Source organism: Microtus oregoni, unplaced genomic scaffold, assembly GCF_018167655.1.
Source record: "Microtus oregoni isolate MIOR12 unplaced genomic scaffold, Mior012 000074F_000, whole genome shotgun sequence".
NCBI classification, from domain to species: Eukaryota; Metazoa; Chordata; class Mammalia; order Rodentia; family Cricetidae; genus Microtus; species Microtus oregoni.
This window is the reverse complement of record NW_024543987.1, coordinates 2,706,503-2,725,242: the sequence shown is the minus strand read 5'-3', so window position 1 is coordinate 2,725,242 and position 18,740 is coordinate 2,706,503. Positions and strand designations below refer to the sequence as shown.

General features: G+C 41.8%; 1 protein-coding gene across 3 annotated transcripts in view; it reads right to left on the bottom strand.

The window, feature by feature from the left end:
- Window positions 1–15,124, bottom strand: part of LOC121441174 (membrane-bound transcription factor site-2 protease) — a 43,948-nt gene extending 28,824 nt beyond the window's left edge. For all 3 annotated transcript variants that reach the window (XM_041642291.1, XM_041642292.1, XM_041642290.1), the window contains exons 1-3: window positions 14,934–15,124; window positions 10,681–10,829; window positions 8,731–8,932 (exon numbers count right to left, since the gene is read on the bottom strand). In XM_041642291.1, the coding sequence (XP_041498225.1) occupies window positions 8,731–8,932; window positions 10,681–10,829; window positions 14,934–15,008 (426 nt within the window). In that variant the 5' untranslated portion in view covers window positions 15,009–15,124. The remainder of the gene's footprint in view (window positions 1–8,730; window positions 8,933–10,680; window positions 10,830–14,933) is intronic.
- Window positions 15,125–18,740: the final 3,616 nt, after the last annotated feature.

Here is an 18,740-nt window from a genome sequence, read left to right as displayed (position 1 = left end):
GGTCATGAACCACCATATAGGTTTTGGGAATCGAACCTGGTCCTCATTAGTGCAACAAATGCTCTTAACATCTGAGACACCTCTCTAGCTACTACTTTGGTTTTCGAGACAAGATCTCTCTCACCAGAACCTGGAGTTCAATAATTAGGCTAGGCTGCCTGGCCAGAAAGTCCCAAGAATTCTCCTGCTTCTACCTTCTTGCATTGGAATTGTGAGTGTGCACAACTCGGCCTGTTTTTTTGTTTTAGACCAGCATCTCAATAAGGTTTTTAATAGCTACATTATATTTTGTGGAATGGGTTGTTGGTCATTTAACTATTTTACAAGTTTTTGCTTCTTTGTAATTATTTTTGTGACTTGATTATTCAATTCTCAAGTGTGAACTTTTGTGTGTGTGCAAGTACACATGCCTCTACACACATACGCAGAAGCCATAGAGGGTGTCTTCCTCTATGTCTCTCCACCCGAACTAATTAATTGATGGAGGAAGGTCATTGGCTAATAAAGGAACTGCCTTGGCCCATTTTATTGGTTAGAAGATAGGTGGGTGGAGTAAACGGAACAGAAGGCTGGGAGGAAGAGGAAGTGAGCTCAGACTCCACAGCTCTCCTCTCGGGAGCAGACACCTCAGAGAGACGCCATGTTCCGCTCCAGGGCAGACACACGCCATGAAGCTCCGACCCAGGATGGACTAGGCTAGAATCTTCCCGGTAAGACCAGTTCTCACAGATTATTAGAGATGGGTTGATCGGGATGTGAGAATTAGCCTGTAAGTGCTAGAGCTAAAGGGCCAAGCAGTGTTTAAAAGAATACAGTGTCCGTGTAATTATTTCGGGGCATAAGCTAGCCGAGCAGGCAGCCGGGGTGCTGGGGACGCAGCCCCACCGCCCTTATTACTACAATTAATTAATTGCTGCATGCAGGTGTGGGGCATATATACATGGTACAGTTTGCCTGTAAAAGCTAGAGGACAACATGAAGGAACTGGCTCTTTCCTTCCGATATGTGGGTTCTGCGGATAGCACTAAGCTCATCAGGCTTAGTGGCTAGTGCCCTTCCCCGCTGAGCCATCTTGTTGGCCCTCTGTAGGCTATGTTTTCAGACAGGGTCTCTTGCTGAACCTGAAGCTTCAACATTTCAGCTAGGCTAGACGGCTTGCGAACTCCAGAGATGAGCCTGTGTTCACCACACAGTACTGGGCTTGCAGGCTGCAAAGCCATGTGGGTGCTGGGAATCTGAACTCAGACGCTCTGCCTTTCACAGCCAAGTGCTCCTATTTCCACTGAGCCATCTCTTCATTCAAAAAGTTAGTGACAAATCTGACTTAGCACAGTGGAATTTTTTTTCAGTTTATCACTATGCTACTTCTTATACTTGTTTACTTCTTTCTGTACTGGCTGGTTTTGTGTGTCAACTTGACACAAGCGCCACCCACAATGGGCTGGGCCCTCCCCCACCAATCACTAATTAATAAAATTAATTACAACTGCCTTACAACTGGATCTTATGAAGGCATTTTCTCAGCTGAGGTTCTCTCATATAGATAACTCTAGCTTGTGTCAAGTTGACATGACTAGCCAGCACAACTGATCCCTTGTCAACCTGACACACAAACACATCACTATTGAGCCACAACCCTTCCTTTCTTATTTGTTAAGATCTCACATTAAAATCATAAATAACTTTTAAAGTCCTACAGTTTTTACAAATTCAAATACATTAAAATTTCTGTCTCTTTAAACTATCCAATTTTGCCAGGTGGTAGTGGTGCACATCTTTAATCCCAGCACTCAGGAGGCAGAGGTAGGCAGATCTCTGTGAGCCTGAGGCCAGCCTGGTCTACAGAGTGAGTTTCAGGAAGGTTTCAAAACTACAAAGAAACCCTGTCTCAAAAACAAAAAATCCAATTTCTCTAAAAATCCAAAATCTCTTTTAAAAGTTTAAAGTCTTTTAGCTGTGGGCTCCTGTAAAAATCAAAATCATATATCTTCACATTTCAAGAGTGAAGACCCAGGGCACAGTCACAATCAAATCAAAACCAAACCAAACCTAACCGTGAAAATAACACCAATGTCCAATGTCTGGAATCCACTCAATGATCTATCTTCTGGGTCACTCCAGGGGCTTGGGTCACTTCCTATGCTCTGCCCTCTGCAGCACACATAGCTTATCTTCTAGGCTCTGCTTGGCTCCACTCCGCTGCTGCTGTCCTTGGTGGTTATCCCAATCATACTGTCATCTCTAAAACTTCTGGGGTCTTCTGGGGCAACTGGACTGCACTGTCAACATCTCTTCATGACCCCTTCAATCCTGGGCCTTCAACTGTCACTGAGGCTCCACCTTCACCAATGGCCTCTTCTGGCCTCTCACAGTGCCAAGCCTCAACGGCTCTCCATGACCCCTTCATGCCTTCAAAACCTGGGTGAACCTTACACTACCAGGTTCAGCTGCCAGCACAAGGTACAACCTAGGCTGCCTCTGGAACCCAGCTTCTCTGTGCTCTCAGGAAATACTTCCCAGATTTCACCCTAACAATGCTGGTCTGTTCTTAATCAATGCCAGATTCTCAGCTCCTGCCAACTAGCATCGAGTATCCAAGCTCTGCAAAAATTTCACTTTAGGACTTCTGGTATCTCGTTAATCACAGCTGATTCTTCAGCCCCAGCTACCACAATGCCACAATGCCAGACTCTTAAATCAAAACAGCAAATGGCCGTGATAGTCTTTAATCTGCCTTCTGAAACTTCACAAGCCAGGCCTCCATCCTCTGCACTGCTCTCAAAATTCTTTTTTTTTCTTCCCAAGACAGGGTTTCTCTGTGTATCTTTGGCTGTTCTGGAACTTTGTAGACCAGGCTGGCTTCGAACTCACAGAGAGCTGCCTGCCTCGGCCTCCCAATGGCTGGGATTAAAGGCGTGTGCCACCATCCTGGCTCTGCTCTCAACTTTCTTCCAAGCTTCCACAGAACAGCCCACTGAGCACTCAACACTCACTGGCTAGCCACCAAACACCAACACCAAAGTCTAGCCACAATCTACCCCAAAACATGGTCAGGTCTGTCACAGCAATACCCCACAATCCTGACCTTTTCTTAGTTAGGGTTTATATTGTTGCAACAAAACACCATGACCAAAAACAAGTTGGGGAGGAAAGGGTTTGTTTATTTGGCTTATACTTCCATATTATTGCCTATCACTGAAGGAAGTCAGGACAGGAACTCAAACAGGGCAAGAATCTGGAAGCAGGGGTGCTAATTATTTTACAGGCTTGCTCCTTATGGCTTGTTCAGACTGCTTTTTTTTTTCTTTTAAAGATGTATTTATTTAATATGTATATAGTGATCTGTCTGCAAGTCTGCCTGCAGGCCAGAAGAGGGCACCAGATCTCATTATGGATGGTTGTGAGCTACCATATGGTTGCTGAAAATTGAACTCAGGACCTCTCAAAGAGCAACCAGTTCTCTTATCACTGAGCCATCTCTCCAGACCCTCAGCCTTCTTTCTTAATGAACCCAGGACCAGTCCAAGAATGGAACCACCCACAATGGGCTGGGCCCTCTCCGTGTTCATTAATTGAATAAAAATGACTTCTAGGTGGATCTCATGGAGGCATTTCCTCAACTGAGGCTCCTTGCTCTCTGATGACTCCAGCTTGTGACAAGTTGACATAAGATTAGCCTGCATGGATACATACATCTTATCAAACTGCTCTCTTAAAAAAAAAAAAAAAAGACCAAGCTCTATCTTTAGGCAAGCTCATTTTATTCAAATCTGCAATCTCAGTAGTCTATTCATGACTCAACTGACTTTTCCTGATGTAATTCATAAATTTGTTGTTTTATTTGAAACAGGGTGACAAGTAACTTGGTAGGGAGAGTAGCCTGACCTTGACCTTACAGTGATCCTCCTGCCTCTGCCTCCTGAATATTCGGATTACAGACATACACTATCATGTTCAGTTGTGTTCCTGTATTCCTCTCTTTCTAGTCTGTTAACTACACTTCAAACACTAGTATTGCTCCCTTGTAATACATGTCATAAATGTATCATCCGCTTTATTTGCCATATAATCTTACTTTGCTTTTAATTTTTGGTATTACAAAAACTTAAGTTATCAAATCTATTAATATTCAACATCTCCTAAAACATCAAGACTGACTGTAAATGTAAACCATGGGCCCTGTTTGATGATGGACAGTAACAAGTGGACCACTCTGGTTGGGGCAGCTGTGTTTGTGTGGGAAGTACTTGGGAAATCTCTGTATTTCCTCTCAATACTGTTATAAACTTAAACCTGCTCTAAAAATAACATCTTTAGAAATCAAAAATAACTAAGAACAAAGATATACTGTTTACTGTTGCATAAAAACATCCCACAGTTCTGATGTTCTCATTCCATAGTCACGTGAATTAAGAGCATGGTTTTTCCTCTGCTTTCCAGGCCTTTTGTTAGACTGAGTTTTGCTGCTCTCTCAATCAGACTTTGTTTTGGGCTGCACAGCAGATGCGTAATCAAAGAGGGGTCTGCAGCGTGCCGCTCACTCATTCTCGAAATTCCACTGATTCCAAGTGTCTGTTTTTTGATTATGAAATCCATTTCCATAATCAACATTCTGAATGTGTGTGTGTGCTATCTTGTTATCTCCAATTCTCTTTACTCAGACCTTACTGAACAACTCTTTTCTTTCACAAATATCAGTGTCCCTTGTGCTCCACCATTTCTCCATTCCCAAGCTGGATAAGTCATCTGTTCAGCTTAGTAGCTTTCCTCTTTCTGATACCTCTTTAAACGCGTTGCCTTAAGATTAGCTCTCATGGGCTGGAGCGATGGCTCAGAGGTTAAGAGCATTGTCTGCTCTTCCAAAGGTCCTGAGTTCAATTCCCAGCAACCACATGGTGGCTCACAACCATCTGTAATGAGATCTAGTGCCCTCTTCTGGCCTGAAGGCACACACACAGACAGAATATTGTATACATAATAAATAAATATTTAAAAAAAAAAAGATTAGCTCTCATTCATACTCTCTAGCTCGCAAAATAACCGACACCAAAGCACAGCTTGCCTTTATTTCAAATAACTCAATTCATTTTATGCACCCAGCTCTCTGTCCCTTCTCTTCTGGATACACTAATAATAAGGCAAGGTAAGAGTCTGAGTTCGTGATTGACGGTAGCGACAGATGGCAGGTCTTACTAGCTGGCAACAGTACAAGATGACCATCTGTCCCTGATATGACTGCACAGAGTATTAGATGTACCAGAACACTGAACGCAAAACACTCTTTCAAACAGCACACAGTGCCAGGGTTGTGGGAATTAATACTGAACAAGGCTGCAGGGAATTAGAGGGGAAGCCAGAAGTACTTTCTTAAGCTCCAAGGGCTAGTTTAAAGACGAGACAAGGCACTTTCAAAATTATACACAAATATGCCTGGTAGACTCCTGGGCTTCTGGCTTTTTAATGGTTCCAAAGCACAGCACACCTGGTATTTTTATAAACGCTGAATAAACTGAGAAGCAAAGAGAAGAATAATTTCCTCTCTACCCAACAACTGCCATTGGAATTCCAGCAGGCAGATAGGCCAATGATCAGGATTTCTCTAAAAGGGCTTCCTTCAGATTTTCTCTCAGTGGGCTTCCTACCCTCTTCTTTCTTGCCCACTAACTAATTGTATAACCAAAAGTCATCCTTAGGGGCTGGAGAGATGGCTCAGCGGTTAAGAGCATTGCCTGCTCTTCCAGAGGTCCTGAGTTCAATTCCCAGCAACCACATGGTGGCTCATAACCATCTGTAATGAGGTCTGGTGCCCTCTTCTGGCCTGCAGGCATACACAGAGACAGAATATTGAATACATAATAAATGAATAAATATTTTTAAAAAAAAAGTCATCCTTAAACTGTCCCCATAACCTCCAGTGTCCCATGAAGTTAGTTACTGCTGAGAATTGTAATGAAAAGTCATCACTTGTATTCTGTATTTCTCCCCTTTAGAAACCGTTTCAGAATTCGATACATACAATGTGTTTTGAGCAAACCCACCCTCCATTCTCAATCCTCCTACTCCTTCCGTATCCCACAACCACCTTCTCCTCCCAACTTCGACTATTCTTTTTTTAACCCAATGAATGCTCTTAGTGTTGCCACTATGTGCATGGGTATAGGACCATTTTCTGCTGGGTAGCCTCTCAGGGGCCTTTATTCTCTTTGCAACAAACTTAGCTTATCTTTATTATTTCTAGCATGAATCATTCCATTTGTACTCTTAAATGGTCTCCCATCTTTGATCTAACTGTGGTGCATTTTGCACAGAACGCTAGGTAAAAGAGAAAATTTCTAGAAGGGTCTTTCACAGTCTAGGTACTACCTATATCACTCATCTTACCTTCTACTTTTCATACTGTTTTCTTATAATATGCTTACCTAAATTTTACCACAGTACTCATAAGGGCAGGTCAAAATTATGCATACTTCTTTGAATGAATGAACCAACCTATCTCCTCACCCACCTCCCTTCTTTCCTCCTTTTTTCTCTCTCTCTCTTCCCTTCCCTTCACCCTTAAATGGCCCCCTGGGGCCCAACGCATGCCAGACAAGTGATCTATCTTGAAGTTATGCCTCCCAACACTTTCTTTACATAGGAGAGGTTCTCACTAAGTTGCCCATGCCATGTTGGCCTTAAAATTGCTTTGTAGCCAAGGCAAGTTTACAATACTCCTGCCTCAGCCTCCTGAATCGTTGGGATTATAGGCCTGCATCACAAGGCCTGGCTTTTATTTGTCTTTCTAGAAGAGAGAAACGTAATGTGCATAGACTACTCGTATCATCACGGAGATAGACATACTAACTCTGATCATGGGCAAATGTCTCTGGGCTTTCACTTTTCTCATCTGTAAGTCAGGGAGAACAAAATAAACTTCATGCGTGTATCCTGTCTATCAGCCATGTGATAAGAACAAAATAAAACATATATAGAGACTTCCTTTGGAAAACATTGCCTGTTACCTACTTCTTTATGATCACTGGGATAATTCTGTCTTCCATGTTACAGTGATCCTTCCATTCCTGGGTGCTGAGTTCTCACTGAGTCCCATCTTCCTTTTCCAGACTATATGGACTGTCCTCATCCTTCTGCTCTCTTCTTTCCTAGTGTCAGGTACACCTTACACTCCATTTGTGACCACAGCGACTTGTATAATGTCCAATCAAATAACAATCATAGCATCTCACCTTCTAGACTAAAAAGTTCCACGAGTGTGAGCACTGGGTTTTGTTCCCTAGGTAACTGGGACCCAGTACATGGCCAGTAGGCAGGAAACGTTCATCTCATAAATATTTACTTAAGAAATACATCATGTCTTACGCAGCTTCACCTGAAAAATCGCCTCAACTTCTAAGAAAGAGTTGTGACCATCTTTACTACTCTCTATAAATTACATGTAAGTTTTTCTCCGTTGGCCCAACTTAGCAGAGGTCATAGAGATATTTCTTTTTTTCTGAAAAATCTGTTCCTAACCCTTAAATGTCTCATTAACAAGGGACATGATTAAATACAATACTTATAACTCATGGACTAGAAACTACAAGTATAAAAATATAATTCAGAAATACTTAAATAAAAGCTGAAAACATCTGAAGCAAAAGTGAGCCAATGTCGAGCACTCTTGCAGACTGAAGGTGGCAAAGGTAAGAGATAAGTGCAGGAGCGACAGCTCAGGAGTGGAGCACTTGGTGGCCAAGCATGATGCTGTATTTTCAAACCCCAGTACTGCCAGAAGCCTACACATGTGCTTTAAAGTAAGAACTACTATAATACCTTACAAGCAAAGGAATAAAACTTAGCACATATTTTTTTTAATATTAAGAAATCACAAGGTGGAGACTGGAGAGCTGGATCAGCAGTTAGGAGCATTTACCGCTTTTGCAGAGGACCCGGATTTGGTTCCCAGCATCTACACAGTGGCTCACAACTGTCTATAAGTACACTTCCAGGGAATTCAATGCCACCTTTTGGCCTCTGGATACCAGGCATGCATATAGTATACATACATGTAGGTAAAACACTCAAACACAGAAAATAAATTCTAAAAAAAAAAAATCACAACATACGTGTAATGAATCTTATCTGAAATCTCAATACTTGGAGGTTTGCAGGCAACTTGGGCTATATAACAAATACTAGGCTAGTCCAACTAACAGAAAGTAGCTTCAAAGAAATATCAGTGGCCAAAAATGTCTTATGTCTTTGCCCCTAACTCTAACCTTATACTTTTAATTAAAAGGAGATTATTAGTTAAATTTTGAAAACCATGAAAAGGACAGGGAGTGCTGCACAACATTACGATGTAGCTTACTTTCATGTTCTAGGGATCTCAAGTCAGAATGCTTACTCCTTGCAACAAATAATCATTTCACATCTCAAGTAGACAACCTGAGTTGAGGGGAACCTGTACTGGCTGGCTGTGTTATTAGTGGTCAATATATTATCTTTACAGGTATTGCCACTGCCATCAAATATTGTGACAATTTCTGCTAATCTTGCACTAATGGTTTTTGGTTAAGAGTGTAATTTGAAAAATTATGAGGTGTTTTACTTTAATGTTTATGTTATACACTGTAGGTATACTAGCCAGAAAAATATATCTATGTTTTCAGCAATTTAAAGCAAAAAAGAACAATGTGAATAATTTTAAAAAAATAAAATAAAAAATAAAGCAAAAAAGAGTATACTTACCACAACTTGCAACACCTGTTCATTGTGAAGAGAGGAGGAAGAGGAAGAGGAAGAAGAGGAAGAGGAGGAAGAGGAAGAAGAGGAAGAGGAAGAGGAAGAAGAGTCAGCCATCATCTGTGCCAAAGTCTGCATCAGTGTTTTTCCAAGGAGAAAAAATGAGCTGAACATGGCAATTACACCAAACACCATTCCAAAATTGAACCTGGCAACAAGGACAAAAGCAAACATGTAAGTGTACAATTCTTCACAATGCATATATTAACAAAACAACTAACTGGCCACGTTTCATTACTTTTAAACAATGGGTGAAATTACCAAAAGCTGGCCCTGTTTACGCTATCTAAACTATCTGACTGACTCATAGGCAGTTCGAACAAACTCAAATACTCCGACACCCAAAAAGCTGAATATTATTGCTAGTTTTAAAAGGGGGCTAAAGGGTTTCCTTTCCATTTGCTCACTTATATAGTACTGTTTGATTGTGTTTAATATAGTTAGGAATGCTCTTAAGATTGGGGCACGCATTCATTTTTTACCCATTCTACCATCGTCATCTTATTTTAGCTTCACTTTGTGATAAACTAGTTTAAATACCAATAGAGTATCAAATCTAATACTTTTATTATTCTGTTATTTTAATAATTAAAACTACTCTTTTACACTTGGAACTAATCTGTTCGTTTTCATACATTCTGTTGTATAATTGAAGGTTGTAGAATTGTTTATAATATTATTGTTTTTATTGTTCATAGAATTTGAAGTATTATCTATTTTTAATTATGATTTTATTTACTTTTTTTAATAAATCATGGTCTAGGCTTAAGCAGTTTTATTAGTCTTTTCAAAAACTGAATTTTAGGTTTGCCTATTTTTATTACTATATACTTTTTTATTATCTAATTGTTTACATTAGTTTGAACACATCTGGAACTTACATTTGTTATTTGTGATATATATAAGAGAGAGAGAGAGAGAGAGAGAAAGAGAGAGAGAGAGAGACAGAGAGAGAGAGAGAGGGTCTCAGTAAGTAACCGACTGGCCTGGAACTTGCTATGTTGTCCAGATTTCCCTCACATTCTCAATTCTCCTGCCTTGGTATTCTGAGTGCTGGGATTCCTATTCGAAGCTTTATTCTTTAACAAAAGGTAATTTAGAGGACACTATTCAAGAACCCCATATTCTCCAAAATAAGAACCTGCTATGAGGACCTGGTGGCATGGCTAGAGGTTAAGAGCACTGGCTGCTCTTGCAGAAGACCCAGGTTCAGTTCCTAGTTTCTAGGACCACATGATGGCTCACAACTGTCTGCCACTCCAGTTCCAGGGGATCTCATAGCTGCCTGGTTCCTGGGAGTACTGCAAGCAGGTGGTACACATTCAGCAAACATAAAAAATAAAAATAAAAGTAAATAAATCTTAAAAAAGAAATTGTTAGGACATTAGGTATTCCAAAGACCATGTAAAATACAAAACCATAAATTCCCCTAAGTGCCTTACTTACTTACTTATGTATATATTTATTTTATTTTATTTTATATGCGTCCTCTGGAAGAACAGCAAATGTTAATGGTTAAACCACCTCTCCAGTCTCTCTTATTTATTTTTGTTTGTTTGCTTGTTTGTTTGTTTGTTTGTTTGAGACAATGTTCTTATGTAGCTCAGACTGGCCTCAAACTTGAAATCTAACTTAGGATGACCTCAAACTTGTGATCCTTTGTGATCAAACTTGTGATCCTTTGTGATCAAACTTGTGATAACAGGTATGCACCACTATGGTCAGGTACCATGATTTTTAGTGTATGAAAAAGCACAATGATACAATTGTTTATATATATATATGTGTGTGTGTGTGTGTGTGTGTGTGTGTGTATGTATGTATATATGCTATTTCTGATTATCATAATTTAATTAAATTACTAATTTAACCCCCAAAATTAAAGATGAAAAGTACCATTGGTAAAGCATCCTTGCTTTCCGCCGTCCCCAACTGTAAAAGGCACGATTAAAAACTGAAGTTTGCCATCTTATATGAAAAGGAGAGATGCTCAATCCATTGGTTTTCAGCCAGTCTTCATAAGAATGTTTAAAATACGCAGATGACTAAAAGAAAGAAAAGTTCAGCATCACTCAAATTTGAAGAACACATTTATAACATAAGTAAAGAACTAAATAAAGGTTAAAACAGAAAGAAAATAAGTACTTTGTATATGAAACCAAGATGTTAGTGGCTCAACAACACTGATTCTCAACCTTACTAATGCCAAGACCCTTTAACACAGCTCCTCGTGTTGTGGTGACCCCCAACATTAAAATTATTTTTGTTGCTACTTCATAACTGTAATTTTGCTACTGTTATGAATCGTAATATAAATATCTGTGTTTTCCGATGGTCTTAGGTGACATGAAGAGAGGGCCATTTGATTCCCCACAAAGGGGTCTCAACCCATAGGTTGAGAAACCACGGGTTGATAATATTTTTTGAGATAGTTTCACAAAACTCAGGCTGGCCTCATTTCCATGTAGTCAAGGACAACCTGGAATTTCTGATCCTCTTGACTCCACCTCTCAAATACAGAGATTACAGGCATTTGACATGTCTGGTTTAAGTAGTGCTGAGAGCAAACCTAGGAATTCATGCATGCTAGGCAAGCACTCCACAAACTGACCTACAATTCCAGCCTGAAATGTACATAATCTTAAAGCCTTACATTTACCCTTCAAAGTATCAAAGGTCCAGATTAACTGGGTAGCTGGGTTAGGGTCCAGGGAAATACAGTCCAAAAGTGAAATCTGGTTTATAGCCTACAATATAAGAATGGTTTTAAAATTTCAAGGGATTTTAAAAAAACAAAAAACCAACTGCTGGGGCTGTGGTTCTGTTAGTTACTTGTCTAGGTACTATGATAGAGGGCAGTTTTAAGAAGGGTTTAATTTGACTCACAGCTCCAGAGGATAGCCCATCACGGAGCAGAAACTCTGGTGGCTGGAGCTTGGGGAGGTTGGTGGTGGAGGCAGCTAGTCACATTACATCCACAGTCGGGAGGCAGAGGGGGCTGAGAGCTTGCATTTAGGTGCTTTCTCCTTTTCAGTCCAGTCCAGGAATCCACTTCATGGGAACCCACATTTAGGGTTGGCTTTTTTCTCTTAATTATCCTAATCAAGAAAATCCCTCGCAGCCCCCTTCAGGGAATTATTTCTGTGATGACTCTAAATCCCACTAAATTAACCATCAAAAGTGGCCAGCACAGTGGTGTGCCCGTAATCCCACCACTTCCCTTTAGAAGGAAAGGCAGAAGTATCTCTACAAGTTCACAACCAGCGTAGTTGACATCGTGAGTTCCAGGCCAGCCACATGCACACAGAGGAATGCTGTCTCAACCCTATCTCCTCCAAACAGACAATAAAACCCAAGAATATTTAACAGAGACTCCATGAACCATAAAGCTTAAGATACTTACTAATTCAGCCCTTAAACCCCCCCCCCCACCTTGCCAGGGAGTGGTGGCACACAACTTTAATCCTAGCACAGTGGAGGCGGAGGCAGGTGGATCTCTGTGAGTTCAAGGTCAGCCTGGTCTACAGGTCGAGTTCCAGGTCGAGCTACAAAGAGAAATCCTGTCTCAGGGTGGGGGCGGGGCCAAACTTGACCCCTGCTTAGAACAATGAAGTACATCGAAATATGTGAGTCAAAAATGCAAGCCACATATAATTTTAAATGGTCTAGTAGCCAGATTTTAAGATGGGGAGATTCATTTTCATGTATTAGTAATCTATAATAGCCAAGTTATCATTTTAACGTGTAACCATTTTAAGATCACTGAGACACTTGTTTCTAGTATTCTTTGAAATGTGGCATCAAAATTATACTCATAGCACGTCTCCATTCAGAAAAGCTTTTTCAAATGCTAGGTAGCCACGAACAGAACTACCACAGTGGACAGCACAGGCTATTTTACCTCCACACAAAGGAAAGAAGTCTTTCGAGATCATTTTTAGACTTCCAGTGGCTTCAACAGAAGACTTAGCTTAGTGTGAATCAGTATTTTCTATTTTCATCTAAGCAAGCCTCAAGTTAAACCACTTTTGGACAAATGAAAGTACAAAATTTACCTACTGTCCTCTCGATCTCCACAGCAGCTCTTAAATTTCCCCAGGGGTTCCAGTGCTAGCTGCTTACAAACAGTCTCAAGGGTCTTATCTTTTTGAAAGCTTGACTAAAGGTAGATCTTTAAATACCAAGGCAGTTACAGAAAGCCCCAGCAGTACTGTCATCTGTATGAAAAATACATTTGTCCTACAAGGCTATGCCAGCTCTTTTTCTCATCATAAAGATTGACCTGAGTCTGAACGCCAGTATCTGTAATTGTCTCTACTGTCTTCTGACACCATTTTAAGTCTGCTTGTTTCCCAGGACGTGACAAGGAGATTGGCACACCCGTGCAGCAGCAGTCTCCTGTGGAAAGCTAGAAAAGTCAAAGGCAGAACAGAAGACCAAGAGAAGGTGAATGCTCTTTAAAAAAGGCAAGGTCTCGGACATTGGAAAGATGGCTTAGTCCATAAAGCAGTGGCTGCTCTTCCAGAGGACCCAGATTCAAATTCTAGTACCCAGCCGTAACTCCAGTTCCAGGGGACCTTACCATCTCTTCTGGCCACCAAGGGCAATGAATGTATGCAGTGTACATACAAGCAGACAAAACAGTCATAGTCACCTTTTTTAAAGGTAAGGTCTCTCCATTTCCCGGACACTGCGCAGGGTGCCATTGCTCCGGGGTTGACACTTTCATGAAGATAGAGGATGCCCCAGAAATTAAAGCCACATCCTCATCACCCATTTACTTGTCCAGGGACAGACTGCACAAGTCTGATGAGTTCCTTTTATTTAGGAATTCTTTCCACATATGAAGCGAGAAGAATTCACATGGCTTTTTTTTTTTAACCTAATCAGCAAATTACTGCGGCCTGTGCTGCTAAGCACTATGCCCAATCCACTGCGTCAGTGGTGCCCAAACAAATGTGCAGGGGATCTTGGTAAGCTGCAGACTCCAACTGTACAGGGCTATGGTGAGACCTGAGGCTGGCACTCTAACAAGTGCCAGATCATCCAAGTGTTACTGGTCGTTGCCCTTCAGATCTAGGTAGTATATTATGGAGATCCATTAATATAATCCTCGCCATAATTTCAGGTGACCCTTCCTGAGGCTTAGGTAGTAATTTGCCCAAGGTCACAAAGGTTAGGAATTGACAGAGCCTAGCTCTCCTAAGGACAACACTTCATAGATCTGGCTTTAAAGTTTAAGTAAGACAAAGAAGCACAGGGTCCATTTCATTTTACTGTTATCTAAGCCACGATGCCGTGAGGCATTTTGTTTAAAAGAACACGTGAAGGTTTTACTGTTCATGATTATAATTTTTAAACCCTTGGGAATTTCTACGCTTATGTTCTCCACACCCATTCCATGCTAAGGGTGTCTAAAGCATGTACTCAGACAACTGGTGAAATTTCTTCTTACTATTCCAACACCCACAACTTTCAAAAAACACACTGCATGCCCAAGGGTGTGTAGTAGCAAATGTGGCTATCTAAATTCTTGGGACTTAAGCATGCTACTTTAAAACACGCTCTGTGGGTCAGCACCATCTGCAGGACAGAGGAACTGGTTGGAAATACAGAATCTCAGCTTTCCTTCCAGACCTGCTGAATCAGAATCTAAATTTTAAAGGGAACCTCGGGTGCTCAAGTGCACTTTCGAATTAGACACCGGTGATTAAAATCACGTTTTGATTTCGATTCATCTCAATACCAGCAGGGGCTCAAGGATCGTAACCTTAGCACAAAGACGGAAAACAATGCCATTTCCTAAGCGGATGTTTTAATTTCTTTCCTCCTTCGAGCCCTGCCTCCCAAGCCCACACCACAGACTCCTCCCGGGAAGAAGCCAAAAGCTGCGGGGGCCAGGAGCCCGCAATGAGGCTGCCGCGCAGGCCGCCACACCCCTCCCGCAGCATGCCCCGCTTTATTTACTCCGCCGGACGGAGGCACCACGCGGAAGGGTGCGCGTAGACACCACCAACAGAGCGGGTTCCAGCTCCTCCCGCCCACCGGAGGAAACTTGGCAAAGGAGGAGGAAAGGCCACGGGCAACACAGGGCCAAGCGCACCAGCCTTGTACTCCACCGGCTAGGGCCTTAGGCCCGAGGCCCTCACCTTCAACACCAAGTCGGCCAGGTAGACGGCGGTCCAACCACCCACCACCACCACCAGCAGCGACACCGGAATCATGGTAGCAGTGGATGGACGGTGGGCCCCGGCGTCCTGCTCCTGCGATCCACAATCAGTCTACCGCCCGGCGCCTTTCAGCCCCGGCATCCGCGCAGGAACCAAGTTGCTACCGGGTCCCTTGCTCCACTGGCAACGTTTCCCTCCGGACCCTTCCGGTGATGACACTCAGCCGGTTTGGTGCGTGCAGGAAAAAGCACGAGTTTCTTTTCCTGGGACGCTCCGGCTCAGTAGTTTTCGGCTGCTAGAGTTCTAGTGTTTCTTTAGGCTTGGCCCTCCCTGCTCTCTGCTTTCCCTTCGCACTGATTTTAATCTCCGGTTTGTTGTGCTTTTTTGTTTGAGGTTATCAAAAATAATGATACACCCCCACATTCAAATCAACCACGTCTCTTTGTAACCGGTTTGTTTATGGCCACATCTCAATGGAGATCTCAGTTGTTCGTGTTGGTGTTTTGATAAGTGTAACTGTCTGTGTACCATAGTCCAAAAGGTAGCATTTCTATTCCTGGACTTTCCTCCTAGCTTCCCTTCCCTGTCATCTTTTTCCCCTGTCCCGTTCTAATTTTTTTAATATTTAATTTTGCATAAGTAGAATCGCACTGTTTAAATAAGGATTATTTCACGCGACATTTTAATTGCCACTTTTGTTTGTCTTTTTTGTTCTGTTTTTTTTGTTTGTTTGGTTGGTTGGTTTTGGTTTTTCTAGACGGTTTCTCTATAACTTTGGCACCTGACCTAGAACTCACTTGGTAGACCAGGCTGGCCTCGAACGCATGGAGATCCGCCTGTCTCTGCCTCTCGAGTGCTGGGATTAAAGGTGTGCGCCACCATTGCCCAGCTGAGACCCTGTCTTAAAAACAAAAACAGCTGGGCTAGGACAGCCAGCGCTGTTATACAGAGAAACCCTGTCTTGGGGGGGAGGGGGGGGGGGAGCCAGGGTCTCACTATGTAGTCCCGGCCTGGCATTCACTATGTGCACCAGACTGGCCTCGAGCTCTCAGAGATCCACCTGCACCAAATACCTGACTGTTGATTAATTTTTAAAAAACTACTATTCCATATTGGATGGAGCTTTAAGGCTGGCAAAATTACTCATCAGGTAAAGGCACTTGCTGCCAAGTCTACCTACCTGAGTTCAATCCCAGGGAATGACTTGACAGGAGAGAACCAGCCCTTGCAGATTGTCCTTTGATCTACTCACACATGAAATAAGTAAATAAATAAGTTAGGTAAAACTTTTAAAAATTGGAACATTGACCATCTATCAGTGAAGTAGAGTGTGGTTCTCAGCTTTGGTTGCACATTAGCTTCACCAGGGGCCTTTAAAATTCCTGATGCTTATTGTACAGCCGGAAGCAATTCAATCAGAGACTCCATGAAACAGACCCAAGCCTGTATCCTTTACGTCTCAATCATGTCACTGTGCAGCCCAAGTGTAGAGCTACCAAACTAGATAAGGACTAGATGAGGTAAGGACCTCAGGGTTTTGAGCATGCCGAGGATGTACTGTAACTAACCCTGAGTTACCCACTCTAGCTGCATTTTCTCTTTTTTTAAAACAAAGTGTCTGTATCCCAAACTGACCTCAAATCCCTAGACAGCAAAAGAAACTTCTGGTCCTGTTTATCTGCACTTTCTGAGTGCTCGATACTGCTGCGTGTTGCGATGAGGAGAAACGTGAGACAAAGTTACATCTGCTTTCTTGGGACTTCAGCTCCAGAGAGGAAAGAAGTGAGCTAACTCTGGACAGACGCTATCAGGCTGCCTTGGGGCGAATGGGGTGATTTGGCAATTGTCTGGCTATCATGGAAAGATAGGCGTGCACCACCACTGCCCAGCTATACTTTACATTTTTAACTTTATAGCAGTGAATTTTAAATGGTCTTGGATTTTCTAAGCTTTTAATCCCTCTAACAAAAAATGACAGACATTGGCTGAAACAATAAGCTGTATAAATATATTTACTGCTCAAAATTTCACAAAACTAAATGAACATGATTGAAATTTTATTTGCATACTATTTTCCAAACGTTATTCTGTATAAATGTGTTACAATTTGTACTTTTGAATTTCCCAGTCTATTGGTACAATGTTACATTTGATTTGACCTTTGTTTGCTTTTATATACCGGCTCTGCAGCTTTAACCTTGTTCCTTCCTGGGAGGAGACTATTAACTTAACAATGGAAATGGCTTCTCTTTTGTTAGCCTGGAGCTTTGTCTGGACCACTTGCTGGGACAAGCACCAGCTACTGTGTGGCTATCTGCTAACTCGAGAAGTTAAGGAAATGAGTTGATTGTGATTTTCAGTTCCCAGCCTAAAAATTTAGTTATTCAGCTGAGTTGATTTTCCTACCAGGAACCCAGCAGTCAAAACAAAGCACTGAATTGAATCCTGCTGGTTGCTGGAATTTAGCAGCTGTGGAAGCCGGTTGGTGGCAGCAGGAGAGGCAAGATAGGAGACAGAATGGCAGTGAGGAACGCTGGGATTAAAAAAGATCAAGGTATTTTTCAGTAAAATAAACTTGAGACTTAATTTGCAAAACATTTTGGATTTCTGTCAAGGAACTGTTTTAAATAAAGGACACATAACTGAGCTTTTATTCATAGAATTTCAGTTTCTTGCATTATTTTTAGAGGGACATCAAGTATGTATTTTGGCTGAGTGCAAACAGCTGTATATTAAAAATTGATACTTGGTAGAAACAGAATATCACTATCTTCTAACTTCTGCGATAAAAAATATATATGAAATATAAACTTTTTAAAATTGTATAATTTTAAATTAAAGAATTGGTATTCAGTAGTCATTGAATAATATATTCATGTTTTTATAGCATGCTGTGTAGTGAATATATCATTTTTATTTTTCAATCAAAATATGAGTATTCAAAAATTGAGAGTTTGCTATTACATGCTTGAATATTTCTCATCAATTTAAGCTGATCATTTGCTTCTGGGGTTATTATTCTTTACATTTCTGATACTACATCTGACCAACCAGGATTAATTAGTGTGTGCCATCAAATTCAGTGGATGTATTTACTTTTTAAAGATTTATTTTTATTATTTTTAACTTTGGAGGCCAGAGGTGGTGTATCCCCTGGAGTGGCAGTTACAGGCTGTAAACCACCCAGCCTGTGTGCTAAGAGTCAAACTCATATCCTTTCTAAGAATAGTGTATGCTCTTAACCACTGAGCCATCTCTCTACCCCCCCCCCCCCCGCCACTGGATAAAAACAGCAAATATTTATGATTTGTGTGTACCACATATCTTCATGACATGTCAGGTTGCACATATGGAAACATGACAGACTGTAATTTTGTCACGGCTGTTATGGTTTTCTGTCTCTTTAAGAGACAAGCCACGCCCACTCCCTCCCCCATTGGCTGAGGCAGGCTGATCTTCAGCTTCTGGCCTGAGCTCACTCTCTTTTCCAACTTCCTCTCAGAGAGGCAGCTTCGCTTCTGCCTCTCTCCCCACTTCTCTGCTTCCCCCTTCTCTGTCTCTTTCTCCTCCTCCTCCTCCTCCTTCCTCTCTCTCTCTCTCTCTCTCTCTCTCTCTCTCTCTCTGTCCTATAACCCCCTGAATAAATATTCAACCTCACTCTGCAAGTTGTGTGCATCCATATCTCTGTCTCCTGCCCGCCCGCCATGTGTCTCCCCGCCTGGGACCAGCTACTGCTCGGGGATCAGCAGCCATCTCTGCCTGGGACTGGCTGCTCCCAGGGCCCGC